This window comes from Rhineura floridana, chromosome 6, assembly GCF_030035675.1.
Source record: "Rhineura floridana isolate rRhiFlo1 chromosome 6, rRhiFlo1.hap2, whole genome shotgun sequence".
In the NCBI taxonomy this organism is placed as follows: domain Eukaryota; kingdom Metazoa; phylum Chordata; class Lepidosauria; order Squamata; family Rhineuridae; genus Rhineura; species Rhineura floridana.
The window spans coordinates 80,864,175-80,878,639 of record NC_084485.1 but is presented as its reverse complement, the minus strand read 5'-3'; the positions used below and the strand labels follow the sequence as shown (position 1 = coordinate 80,878,639).

General features: G+C 44.0%; 1 protein-coding gene across 10 annotated transcripts in view; it reads right to left on the bottom strand.

Moving 5' to 3' along the window:
- The window catches only part of PTPRF (protein tyrosine phosphatase receptor type F), an 834,986-nt gene that overhangs the window by 34,240 nt on the left and 786,281 nt on the right, over nt 1-14,465 (bottom strand). For all 10 annotated transcript variants that reach the window (XM_061632671.1, XM_061632670.1, XM_061632668.1 and 7 more), the window contains 7 exons: nt 13,824-14,402; nt 13,226-13,323; nt 10,962-11,215; nt 10,015-10,105; nt 7,619-7,831; nt 5,642-5,793; nt 3,103-3,218 (listed from right to left, as the gene is read on the bottom strand). In XM_061632671.1, the coding sequence (XP_061488655.1) occupies nt 3,103-3,218; nt 5,642-5,793; nt 7,619-7,831; nt 10,015-10,105; nt 10,962-11,215; nt 13,226-13,323; nt 13,824-14,402 (1,503 nt within the window). The remainder of the gene's footprint in view (nt 1-3,102; nt 3,219-5,641; nt 5,794-7,618; nt 7,832-10,014; nt 10,106-10,961; nt 11,216-13,225; nt 13,324-13,823; nt 14,403-14,465) is intronic.

Sequence of the window (14,465 nt, the reverse complement as noted above, 5' to 3'; positions counted from 1 at the left end):
CTGAAGGAGTGTCACCCCAATATTGTCTTGCCTGGTTGTTAAGATCTAAACAGGCCCTTCTGAATTTCTCACATAAAAGACTACCACATTATGCAGTGACATGAGAATGGATTTTCTCAGTGGTAGCTGGCATCTATGATGTTATCCTTTTGGCATCAGCTCAAAACTTTGTTGTCCTCAAGCTTTTTTTGTTGAGATTTTTTGGAACTATCCGCAGCATTTGGTTTTATGAATTTCAGCTTCTGCTCCTCTGATGTATGATTATTATGTGTTGTATTGTTTTTATACCTTTGTAACCTGCACTACAGCTAAGAGTGAATTAAGAATGGAATACAAATTTCCTAAATAAATAAATATGATTGGTCTTAATGCATTTCAGGACGGTGTTGCCAGCAAAGCAAGGGCTGAGGAGTATACCCAGGAGATGAGCAGACCCCAGATTACTGGGTCAGATTTAGGTAGAGAACATTTTCTTTTCAGTTTGGAGAAGTGCTATATGGCCTGCACACACTATAAGTGCATCCTTCGCAACTACAGCCAGGCCTTGTCTTCCTAAAATTAAAGTGCACCAAGGGACGAGCTGCTGCAGCCTCCCAGACTGCAATTTTGTGGGCTGATTTCTGAATGTCATTGCTTGGAAAACTGTGAAGTCCTAACCTGTCCTTTGTTCCCATGCAGGTTGCAGCATGTTATGTGAGTAGCACTAAAAACTAGCCTGTGGGAGACTGCCTGGCTCACTAGCAGGTGGAAGTGTTAGCACTAAGTCTGTGGTGAGTGAGGTTGACCTTCATGACATTGAACAAAAAAAGATGAGAAAGAAGGAGGGGGAAACAGAGTGAGAAAGAAGAAAAAGGAGGAGCAGAGAAAACTAACTTGAGATATTCAGGCAACTGGGGCCACTCGCACCTGCAAGAACAGAAATCCCATTAGCTGTTGCTGAGGGCAGAGTCAAAGATACAACAGAGGAGGGTCAAAGGGCAGCACATAAATCCCCACCACCACTTTCAAAACCCTGTGTTTAGGGAAAGGAATTGCAGCCTGATACTTGCTACGCACATGCCAGCATGGTGGGTGATGCATTAAGATAAGCACCAGGTACAACCAGGATTGTTTGACAGATAATTTTACTATCACAAAGAGGATTTCCTCACAAAAGACACAACAGATGGTTTTGCCTGTTGGCCAGGAAACACAGTTCCCATTTCTAGCATATGTTGCTTTCCCAAGACTATGTTCCTCTGCTACATGAGCTAGCAGCAGTCTTGTAACCAAGGTTTAGTCATAATTCACCCAATCACTTGGTAGCGACATCATCCTGCCTGACCTGCCACAACTCTGCAAAATGAAACATGAGTCCAAAGGAGCTGACAATTCCAAGCAAGAACCAGTGTCTGAAGTAGAAACTATTAAAGTGATAAGCTTAATATTTTATAACAGCAGCCTGATTAATTATGTACTGAGCAAGGCCTTTCCTGCCTCTACATTTGCCAACAGGGATATCAACTGTGAGGCTGCTCAGGGTTTAGTTGCTGCTGTCTGACCCACAGAAGGCATCCATCCATCATAGCATGGAGGTGAGTCTAGGTGGAGACAACTGAGTGTCTCATGCTGCAACTGTAGTGCCAGAACTTTCTTTTATACATCAACTGTTCCCTACCGGCCACCTGAAAAGATAAAAAAGTGCAAAAACTCAAAGTAGCAGCTCAGCAATCCTAGTCAAGCCTGAGAGTATGTGCGTGGGCTCATGTATGCGCTGTGAGGCTCACTTTCCCCAAGTTGCATGTTTGTCAAGCTTCCCTTTTGTGCAACACATCTTGTAGCTGCACACAGCTCTGTTCTATGTTCATACCTCATTCTTCACTCGGTGACTCCTCTGGAATAAACCTACAACTCTGCAAACTATCTTGTGAAATAATGACTTTCCATGAATAGGGTGGAAAATGCTCCTAAACTCTACAAACTGTGTATGCACAACCTACACATAGACCTGCTCTCTGCCCAAGGCAATGTGAGGTGCAGGAGTCAAGGCTTAGACAGAGGCACAAGAGGGCAGTGCTGCACATCGCTACAGGCCAACTTCCAGTTCTTTCTCCCCTGAAATTATTTCCCTCAAAACCTATTCAAGCAGAACAAAACAGTCTGTGGAGGAGAAGGACTACAGGTCACATTGTGCTAGGTAGAGTCTGGAAGATCCACCATTCAATGGTAGAGCATCTGCTTTGCATGCAAAAGGTTCCAAACTCAATCCCCAGCATCTCCTGGTAGGTCTGGGAATATCTCTTGTCTGAAACCCTAGTGAGCCAATGCCAGTCAGTACCAGTACTGAGCTAGATGGACCAATGGTCTAGCTCAGCATAAGTTGACTTCCTATGTTCCTATGTTGGAAGCCAAGTAAGCCTCCACTGATTACTAAGATAACTCAAATGCCTTCCTGAATCCTACCATCTTAGAAAGGAAGGAGGAAAGTTGCTTCTACTCTAACAAGAGAATGTAAACCCAATCCTGTCTCAGACAAGGTGCAAGACCCTCCAGAAGTCTAGGAAATTGCCCTGGTTAAAGAAACACTATTTTGCAGACACAACTAGCAGCATCTACTATAACCATAATCTGCCATAAGAGCTGGATGGTAGGAAGCACTTCAGGAGCTGAATTATGAACCAGCCTATTAAGATAGCAACTGCCTACACTGATGCTCCACAAGTGGACCTATTAGCATGTTGAGGTTTCCTTTTGCTGGCTAAAGTTACTCCATATCTAGAGAGCAGAATCTGGGCCCAAAACTGAATGTTATCTTTGGAATATATTATAAATCCTGCCAAGACCTATATCCAATAAAATTAATTCTTTGTTATGCTATGCCTGCCAATCTCTTGTGACACATGCATGGTCAGGCTAGGGATCTAATAGCAAGCCTAGGATCCCCATTCTGTTTGTGATTACTGTCAGATGTATATCTGAGTAGTGTATTGAGCCACGCTGGCCACTAAGTCTAGTCTGAGAAGGTGCACAGAACATCACAAGGGGAGGAAGAGTGTCACCTATCACAAGTGTCTGCCAGTAAGAGCAGCATAGGCCTCAGTAGGGATGGGAAATGGTACCAACCTGGTGTTTGGTAGTTGAGCCGTCTCATTTCAACAGGGTCAGAGGAATGGGCCAGTAAGGAATCCTTCAGGCCAATGGAATGTTCATCCTTGGAGGAGGGTGAATTGGCCCTTTTCCTAAGGGAAGAGAAGGCACAGCTTACAAGATAGATCTGGGCGTGGACCAATGGCAGAAAGCTTAAAGATGGCATAGCAGAAGACTCAATAATATGCCTAAGAGCAAGTGGGACTGGCAATGCCCTCTCCACAGTCAGGCACAGGCTTACAAAAACTCAAATTCCTCCCCCCCCCCATCATGTTAGGGCCTATTTTCTGTGGTAGAAGAGTACACTTAAGATTTTGCCAAGTATGAAAAAATTATTTAAAATGTGAAGAGTTGTAATATAATAGGGTAAGGGCTCTTCAGGGTGAATTTTATTGGTCCATTAATACTTGTCTTGAGTGGCTGAAGGCCCCCCAGGCGTGTGTTAATGGAACAATAAAATACACTGTTGTCTCTTCATGCTATATTTATGCCTATAGCTCCATTGTCCTAGGCTCTTATCCTAGTAGATTTCACAAGCTAAGCAGAGATGAACTTGTCCAATGATTAAATGGGAGACCTTTACAGAAAATTTTGGGATGACAAGAAGAGTTATTGGTGATGTTCACTGGCTTCCATTAAACCAAATAACCCCATATGGTGCTGCTTCTCAGAAGTTACCCCGGTGCAGAGCTGCAATGTGTTTCTGGGGTAACAAAGCAGGGGTGGGCAGGAGGTGTTTTTGCTCCAAATCAATAGAAACGGCAACATCTCAGCTTGGCGCTAGGAGACACTGTGCTGGAGCTTTGTAGGCAATTCAGCAAAGGGATGTGCAATCTCTTTTGTAGCAATTAAAGCACTCCGTTGCTCCTTCAGACAAGTAAAAAACCCAAAGCACTGATGATTAACCTGGAGACATTGTTGATAGCACCCTAAAAATATATTGCTTTACCTGATAGCATAAATCCATTTGTTAGAAAGGTGAAATTGCCACAAAGTAGCATGAGCAGGGAAAATACCAGCAACCTACAGCCCCTAGTGGTGCTAGCAGGCAGCAGTTTCTTCTGGGCAGATGTGCTGCTCTTAGCATGGTGCCAAAAGTGCTCTCTATGCTGTGTGGGGACAAGGTCTGTTCAACAAATTGTTTAGTTGTATGCACATGGGATGGGGAGTTGCTTATAACGTAGCCACCTTATTACAACACCTGGCATAAGAGCCTTGTATCAACTTTATCACCAAAGGGGACAAGTGTTGAAAGAAGCCAAAGATTTTACTTTGGTTCCTGCCTTCTGCTGGAAGTCAATGTCACTCAGTTGTAACAGCATTACTTTCAGATTTACCAGTGATCAGCTGGGCACCAAAGTCATCAACGAGTGGGAGACCTTTTACAGAACACATGGTGGCACTGAAAAGAAAACTGCTCAGAGCAAGGCCTTAAATGGCTGGTTATGCCAAGGAACTCAAGCCAGCTTGTGGTAACATCATATCCTTGATCAATATAAGGGGTAAATAGCCTCATAAGCCCTGGGACACCAACTCACTGAAAGTGTTCCAGCTCCCTAAAATTTGGTCACACCTTAATTGTGAAGTTATTTATTTAAATCTAACACCAAGAATACATAGAGAAGATGGATGGATGGATGGATGGACGGATGGACAGACAGACAGAAAGACAGAGAATGTCTACCTTTCTTGTTTGCTAGATCCAGGGACAGCAAAAACAGAAAAAAAGGAAATATGGATTACACAAAGGTATTAATTGAGTATGGAATAACCCAAGGTCCCCTCCCCTCCTGGTGCTATGCACATTTAGCTGGAGAAAAATGATGGGAGCTTGTCCAAAACTGAGGTGCCAGAGTTAGCATTCTCTGTAACCTAATGGGCAGCTCCTGCTTTTTTAAACACCCTCAGCAGTTCACAAGCTACATCTATCCCCCAGAATATGGATCATAACATCTATGACCATGCTGGGGGCTAATCTCTTGAACAAAGTTCCCTGTTACTACAAGAAGGGTTCAGTCTTGAAGCCAACATGACTTGGTGTCTTTCCTGGGGAAAAGCCCCAGGCCTTTGAATAAACTGAAGAATGAATAAGCTGAAGGATGTAGCATTTCCTGGCCAAAGTCTCTTACATAATCCACAGCATAGGAATCCAGGTCATCAGCCTAGAGCCACTACGCAGAAACAGACCATGCCCTATGGTTTCACAGTCCATACAGTGCTGGCAACAGCTCTAGCTCACTTCCAGTATATACCTTCCTAGCATAAAATGAAGTGCAAGGCCTACCACATGTGATCACACACTCCGCACCCACCTCTTCCTATGGCCTGGCCTTAATATGCACTGTTTTGCAGGCTCAGTTCAGCAAGGCCTTTGGGAAGGTTCAGACCACCTGCTGCAGAGGGATTTGTGCCCTTGGATTTGCCATTAAGTTAATTCACTGTACATGTTCTTGAACTTGGCACAATGCTGCACCACGGGCACCATGGTATTGCACAGGCATAGGCTGGTGCTCACCTTTTGAACAGCAGGATAGCAATGACAATGATGATAATTAAGATGACAGCCAGGACAGGCCCCATCACCCACAGCATCTCTGGTTCATCCTGCTGTTTAGCTGAAACCTCCATCACAATCTCATCTGAGTAGGGACTGGCTGCATACTTCTTCTGGTGAGTGGAATAGATGAGCAGACAAAGATAATTAATCAGGTCTCTTTCTTATTTAATTCTCAGCTTTCCCTCTGCCCAAGAGTCCCAAGCTGCCTACCTGCAATTTTCCTCAAGAGCACCCAGAGAATTAACAGACCCTGTGAGAACCAACCTCCTCTTCATGATAATGGAATATTCTGAACCACACCAGCCAGAAAGTGGCCTCCCTCAGTGCCAGAAAGGAACAGTCCAGCTGAGAGCAAGTTGCCAGTCTCAGACACATGAAGAGCCAAATTACAGGCTTCGGAGTTGCAGCCAATTGAGCATCAGGCCCAGCGGGTAGTGAGTAAGTGGTTTATAGTACCTATTATGCTGATATAAACACATCGCCTCAGGGGGTTATATGTCAGGGAACACCCGCTGGGCAAAATGTTGCACATTAAACAGCAGAGCAACCCATGGTTGTCCCCGGAGCTACGGTCTAGGCCCTGAACACAGCAGGCGCCACATGGGATTTCTCACATACAAAGGATTCCAAGTCAAGCAAAGGACTGGTGAGTCCTTTACAGAGGAATAACAGTCCTTGCCTGGCACCTTATATAAAAAATTGGCTATCTCAGTCACAAGATAGGCTATGCTCATATCAAAGGTGGAAGCACCTAGGCTGTCCTCATTTCAGATTTCCCTCACTGATCAGGAGAGACATGTGCAGGTAGGAATATGTTCTCCATTCTGGTGGAGGGCACCTATTGCCCTGCCCAAGGAAGCAGCATACACTAGCCTCACTTTTAGCCACTGCAGAGATTCCTGTTGATCTAAAGTCCACCAGTCTGAAAGCTGAGATTTTAAAGAGCTTCTTTGATTTCAGGCGCAGGCGTTCTGTGGGAAGACACAGAAAATGTGCCTGTAACAGTCACTTCTTGTGGATGCCCAACAGAAAGCACATGCAGGGCTTAATTTGAACCATGGCTCATCTCTGGAACCTGGTTTAGTGGCAGGCCTCAGTCCTTGTAGATGTGGAGTAGTAATAAGTAAGAATCAAGAGCCCATTTTCACATTACTTAGAAACTACTACACATTCCCAAAGTTCTAGGATCAGAGGGAAAGGGTTGTAGGGATACAAGATTCCTAGCACTACTTCTTTTAGAAATGAAACATCACAAAATAAAAAATAGATGCCTGAAGAATTTGCTTTGCTAGCCAGAGTGCTGTTGTGCACATTCACTCTTAAACATGCAGTGCCCAAAATTGTGGCACAAAGGCAACTTCCCAGGCCGGCGGCTTGGAGGCCTCTATCCCCCCATCTGCTGGTTGCATGTTTCCTTTGTCCACCACAAAAGCGCTGGGATCAGATGAGCAATGAAGCATTTGGCCAGCTCTAATGAGCCATTACAAGTAAATGAGGCTGAAAGTGAGAGCCCCAGCATGGGGCAGAGCAGAAGGGCTTGAGTATCTTCATTATGGTTGGACATTACTTACACATTCACAGCAGCAGCAATAACAGTGTTACCCACATTTCCCCTCCCTCATTCATACTGGCTTGCAACAATGGATAGCCCAAAAGATTACAGGGGTGTGGAAAGTGAAGAGGCATAAAGGGTGGGATAGAGAATCTGTTTTCTCCCTCTAGCCTGCCAGGCACCTACATGCATAGACAAGAGAGGCATGGGGAGGAGAGAGAAAGAAAGGAGATTCCCCTACTTATTTTAGAAATCTGATTTTTCCTAGTTCAGCTTTGCAGAGCAAACTTCTACAACCTGCACTGTTCCAACGCTTCCTTAATATCATCTCTTGATGGCCCTCTCAGGCAATATGCAGTCATACCTCTTCTTATGGGCCTTACCGTATCACCATCCTCCAGTGAAGCTAGCACAAAACAACGATAGCTCAAGTCTTCTGAAAGTGGCCTATTGTAGAAGCCTTTATAGTTTTTCTCATCCCCCAAGACGAAAGTGTCTGGCAGATCATCCATTTGGGCAGCAATATAGGGCTTGAGCAGCTCTGCTTGCCGTCGCTGGCGTCTGTCTGGCGTTCCTTGGCTCATAGCCTCAAGTAGCTGGGTGGCAAAAGAAAGCTAATGTGAGAAAGAGCTATGTCGTGTATCAAAGGTATCCAGGTGAAGCTACATCTCCATGAGGAAACACTGAAAATCAAGTGAAGAAAACTAAGAATAGTCCTGACATTCAGTACACTATCTCATTCCCTCATACGGAAAGCGAGATTAGACCAAGATATAGGAGGTGTGAAAATTGAAGGGAGAAATACCAATAATTTAAGATATGCAGACGATACCATACTGCTAGCAAAAGCCAGTAATGATTTGAAAAGAATGCTGATGAAAGTTCAAGCACAAAAGCAGGACTACAGCTGAACGTCAAGAAGATTAAAGTAATGATAACAGAAGATTTATGTAACGTTAAAGTTGACAACGAGGACATTGAACTTATCAAGGATTATCAATACCTTGGCACAGTCATTAACCAAAATGGAAACCATAGTTAAGAAATTAGAAGAAGGCTAGGACTGGGGAGGGCAGCTATAAGAGAACTAGAAAAGGTCCTCAAATGTAAAGATGTATCACTGAACACTAAAGTCAGGATCATTCAGACCATGGTATTCCTGATCTCTATGTATGGATGTGAAAGTTGGACAGTGAAAAAAGCAGATAAGAGAAAAATAAACTCATTTGGAATGTGGTATTGGCAGAGAGCTTTGCGCATACCATGGACTGTGAAAAAGACAAATGAGTATTAGAACAAATTAAGCGAGAACTATCACTAGAAGCTAAAATGGTGAAACTGAGGTTATCATACTTTGGACACATCATGAGAAGACCTGATTCACTAGAAAAGACAATAATGCTGGGGAAAACAGAAGGAAGTAGAAAAAGAGGAAGGCCAAACAAGAGATGGATTGATTCCATAAAGGAAGCCACAGACCTGAACTTACAAGATCTAAACAGGGTGGTTCATGACAGATGCTGTTGGAGGTCACTGATTCATAGGATCGCCATAAGTCGTAATCAACTTGAAGGCATGTAACAATAAGAATTTCATTCCTGAATGCTTTCTTCAAAACATCACAAATTTACATCTACTCCCTTATCAGAACAGTTAATCAGGCTGGAGAAGGTAATGCTGGAACCAAGTGTTATCCTGGGATTCTGGCTGGCCACTGTAAGAACAGGAGGCAGGACTAGATGGACTTTTGGTCTGATCCAGCAGGTCTCTTGCATCCTTGTTGGACTTTTTAATTGTATTCATCATAACCTACTTTGCTACAGTTACATGAAACACAGTGTACAATTTTTATAAAGTTTCTAGCCCTCAACAATGCAAGGAAAATAATTTTAAAATGTACGTTTCTTTTGGATGGTAGAGCAGCAGCAGTGACAACAAAGGACTGGCTGCCCAGTGTACATAGGTGAACAAAATCTCTAGACAGGGCTTACTGCCCCTGACACATCTTGCTAGGCTATAGCGAGGCTCTGGGTAAATCACACACACTGAAAACAGATTTCATGGGGTATTCAGAGAAAAAAATAGCAAATTTCATAGTCATCCACAAATTCAAGAAAAAGGATATAAACACACCAAAAATCAATTACATTGCCCATAAAGGTTCTCAGATGTTTAAAGGTATTTTTTATAATGAATAAAAATGGATGCTGGGCTCTGAATAGAAATTCTAATTTAAAATGAAGGAACAGGCATAAAATACATTTCACACAAAAGTATGTTACGGCAGAGATGGAGCATTAGAGCTTAGAGCAACTGTGGTGCCAGGAAAACAGAGACTGCACAGAACCATGCTATCATGCCCAGGAAGGACGGTACTGACTTGTGATCTCAGCAAAGTGGTGCCCCTGCCACCTGTCCATTGACTGTTTCTCTGCATCTTCGCTGTAGAGGTGGCACATGTGTCACGCACACCCACCCATCCACACCCACAGCCATATCTAAGCTTCAGTTTCTACATCTTGTTTCGCAGAGAAGTTATACAACAGAACCTGAGGACCGAAAGAAGTAGAGTATGATCTATAGATGAAACAAGTCCTTGGGGAGTCACACTCTAGAGACCTCTTTCAAATGCAGCCATCCTATGTGGGAAGAAATCCCAGGTTCTCTGCCACTATCCCCAGCACCCTACGACTGACTAACGTTGCCCATATACTCTCCCCAAATCACCTGTTCCCCCTACTCCCCTCAAAACAAGTGGAAACTTTTGGCCTTCTCCTACCTGGTCCAGTTCCACCTCATCTGGGCTCTTCAACCTGGAGGCAAATATGTTGCTTGTGCGGTCTATTGGGAGAACCACAATGTAGTACCACCTGGGGAACAAGAGGGGGAAGAGGTGAACCCTGCTACAGACTGTAGGAAAGGAAAGCCCTGAAACTCCCACTTCTTATCTCCAATTCCTTTGGACTTTCCAGAGACTCAGGCTGTAGTCTGCTGGCTTGTATTAGGCTAATAAGGCCAGCTTCTGGGAGATGGTGCTAGAGACTGGGACAGCACAACTCTATAATCTGGTTCCTATTCCAGTGGTGGGAAATCAAAAACACAAATGAGACTTCAACAAGTCTCCTATGGGGATTTATACATATTATTTAGTTGTGCTGCACTGTGGAAAGCGCATATTTGATCCTTTCAGGCAAAAGATGGAATTAAGGCTTTGTAACCCCTATTTTTCATATGAAGACAGGTGATTATGAGGAGCAGGATACAATGCATAAGAATGGTAGGCCAGGACCAGAGTCCTGAGCACTTCACCATTTCAAATCCTGCACATAAGCCTTTCCCAACATGGTGCCCTCCAGATGTTTTGGACTACAATTCCTAATATCTCTGCCCATTGGCCACACTGGCTTGGGCTTATGTAAGTTGTACATCCGAACATCAGGTCAGGTAAGGCTGCTGTATTGTGTACTCTTATACTCCCATATTTTCAGCAGCCATTTGCTGTTGGGAAGTATTTCCATCACTTTGTAGGTGAATTCACACCATTATCATGGTCTGTGAAATCTAACACAGTTCTCAACAATATTACCGTTATTGCACATAAAAAACCCCCAAGATCCTGCAGGAACTCAGGAGACTCCCACCTCCCTCAAACGTACACAGAATCATAGAATCATCACCTTGTTCTCCTTTGATAGGAACAGGCCAGTGAATAAAGTAGAATCATACCTGACTGGCACAGAGGTCTGCACTTTGGGGAGAGTGAGGGTGAACCGTCCATTATGGATATATTTGTTTGTGGAAATGGGCTTGCTCTGGAGGACATCAGGTGCTGTTCGGATGAAGACCCGGTGCTGTAATGCTCCTGCACTACTTCCCCGGTTTGTGAGTGCAAAGGAATAATTTGTGTCTGGCTGCAGGTCATTAATCAGCTTCTTCATGGAGTGGCCATCCACCTCCACTGTCTGGCCATTGTACAGAATCTGCAAGCAAAGGAAACAAGCTGATAGGTTTCCTCATGGGAAAGGGCTGGATGAAGGCCCCTTTCCAAAACTCCTTGGATCTGTTTTGAAATCCTTACACTATATGAGGTACCAAAAAAGTTCATCTGTGGATGTGTGACCACACCAAATCTGATCAAAGAACCCTCACATAGAATCAACAGTTGGTGCTGCCTTCTCCCAGATCTGTTATTCTGCACATGTGGGCTCTGCCATCCATTCAAGATAAAGGGTAAGGTGGGCTGACTGGCTAGCTCTGCCTCACTTACTAGGCCTTCTGGCTTTAGTTACAGTGGTGCAAGTCACTGTGGCAGAGCGATTAAAAGCAGTTTCTAATACTGTATTAATCTGTTACTAAAAATCTGTTCAAGGAATAAGATTACTAATCCAAGAATATTCTGCTTATGTCCTCATGAAAATATCTCAAAATCAGTTCTCACTTCCCAATAAAGTGTCTGTTTAAAATCCATTTTTGCATCGAACACAGGCAGGGAAGCAGCTCTTTTAGATCAGGGACAGTGTCAGGTTCTGATTGCAATGGGAATCTCACCATAACATTGACTCTTACTCACTTCACAAGACCAGTCATCTCTTTGCAGGGAAGTTTATCTCTTGGACCAGATGAAGCAATGACTCTTCCCTGAGGAGAACTGAAAGCCTCATTATTGATTTTTAGTGAAGAAATTTCAGAGGTCTCAGTTCATTCCCAACAAAAATACCATGGGATTTAGCTGTGCCTCAGCGTTCACAAATCAGAACAATATCTGCTTTAATTAAATCTGTTAAAGAGAAAGATGACACCCTTTGGGATGTAGATTTAGTGAGAGACTGTTTATCAAGTGTAGATAATGCTAATTGTTCCCAAGGAGATTTATCAGCAGTCCTTGTTAAGATTATTAGGCTTTGGCCTGGCATCCTGCGTGTTTGAATTAAGCAGCTAGGCACAGGGGGCATCCTGTTTGCAAAGTTCCTGTTCCTGAAGATCACAGCTGCTACTGGGCCAGCTACTCTGTTGGCACTTGTGCATGGCCTGGACATCTAGGATTGTCAATAGGAAGAAGAAAGCTCATTTACACCCCTTGTGTTTGCATGGCTGTTCTTCAGCTAGCAAGTCGCTAACACCATCTGCTCCTGTGCCTTATCATGACAAACCCACAGCTTCAACTGCTGTCAACTCTCTACTCACATCAGCGACCTCAACTGTAGAAACCACACTAAACCTTATGAAGACCACACCATACAACAGTCTTGATGATGGTCCCAAGACATCTCTGATCATATAGCAATTGGAATGAGTCCAAAGAACTAATCTTTTATGAACTAATTTCCCGTATAAAAGTCCACTGCCACCACAAGTGCTTACATGTCTCTGTGATGTTGCCAGCAAGTAATAGCAGGCAGAGCTGTATACTATGGTGCCTTGTTGGATTTTAGAAGTCTCTCTGTCCTAATTGTAGCAAGCTCCAAAATACTTCATGGTTAGGAGGAGGACCAAAAGATTTTGCCTAGGAATTCAAGAGTTTTGGCTCCTGACTGTAGTCTGCCCTAAGGGGCCCTTTAAACTTTACCTAGCCACATGGGCCGGAGCAGATCACACCAGCCTTGACCATGAATTCTTCACTCCACCATGCAGTATCGATTCATGGAAACGCTGTTTCCATATAACTAGGGTACCATTTACTTTCCAAAATCAACAAAAGAATCAAGAGATTTTGCCTGGAAATGCAATGGTTTTTAGCTCATCCTTAGAAGACTGGCCTGCTGATTTATCCTGCTTTGGTGATCTAGAGTAAAGAAGAAAATCTCAGGACTCTGCAATACCCAAGACAAGGAGGTGCTCATAATTCTTACAGCCTAACACAAACCCCTGGTGTTTCTCCAGATTTGCTTACTTAGCTTATGTAAATGGGCTGATGGATCCCTGAAACAGATTCCTTCCTTCCTTATTGCACATGAATCAGGTCCCCATCTGTGATAGTGATATTCCCTTACCTTAAAAGGAACTTCAGATTTGTAAGAGTCTGGCACCTCCCAGCTAAGCAGAACTGAAGTTTTCATCACAGCACTGACACGAAAGTTCTTTGCAAACACTGCAATTAGAAATAATCCTTTTGAGTGGCCTTTGCGGGACAACAGTGGACAACTAACAAATACTAACCCTTTCCTTTCCACTCCTCTCAGTAGCAGCACAGTTTGGTGTTTTCAGTTAGAAGCAATAAGCTTTTTCACTTCTTAAGATACCCGAGCTTTTCAACCAGTCTCCCAGTGCCATTGCACTCTTTGCATGTACAGACCGAGGGTTAAGACTGTCCACTTTCCCCTGTGACTCTCTGTCATGATCAGAAGTTAGCAGTTACTAGGCACTGTTTCTTCACAAAAGCTCTGTTCTCAAGTTCTCAACAAAGCCATAATTCTCATGTGAGAACAGAAAATGGTGTGTGTGCTTGAAATAACCAAAGCAGTCATGCAGCTTCTGTGCCCCATCCCGGCCCCTCCAGTTAAAAGCCCAGTAAGTTAAGAATGACCAGCTCATCTCTGACCTGTTTTCTGTCATAGGGGTTCATTATCTGATCATAGAGGAGGTGCCTACCTTGTTCCATTGGCATCGTTCTAGACTGAATGCTGGGGCTGAGAGGCCCAGCTCCCTTGCTAGCATGGGCTCTAACTTTGATATCATAGGTTGTGTCAGGTTTAAGGTTGGTCAGAGTGATGCTTGTTTCCTTTGTTACATTGGTCAGGTTCTGCTGGCTGTTAATGTCTCGGTACACTACTGTGTAGTTGGTAATTTTTCCATTCCTCTCAGCCAGAAGTGGAGGGTTCCAGGTCACTTTAGTGGTAGAAGTGGTGAGGCCCACCACACGCAGGTTCTGAGGGAAGCCATTTGGCGCCTCCTCTGCAGTAGTGATTTCCTTCTCAAACTCCTCCCCAAGACCAACCCTATTCTTGGCAGCCAACTTGAAGATGTAGGTGGCACCCTTGTAAAGATCAGTCACAGTGAAGTGATCAACATTCTTCTCAAAGTTCATAACTTTCATCTTCTCCTCATCAGCATGTTTGAACTGTAGCTGGTAGCCCAGGAGCTCCCCAACCAATTCTTTAGGTGGATGCCAATTGATCAGAGCTGTGTTCATGGCTGTGGTGCTGATCATCATGGTAGGCTTGCCTGGGACTGTGGGACAAAAACAGGATGACATGCTGTGGGTGGGAAGGAGAGCAAGCTTTGGCCTTTTGC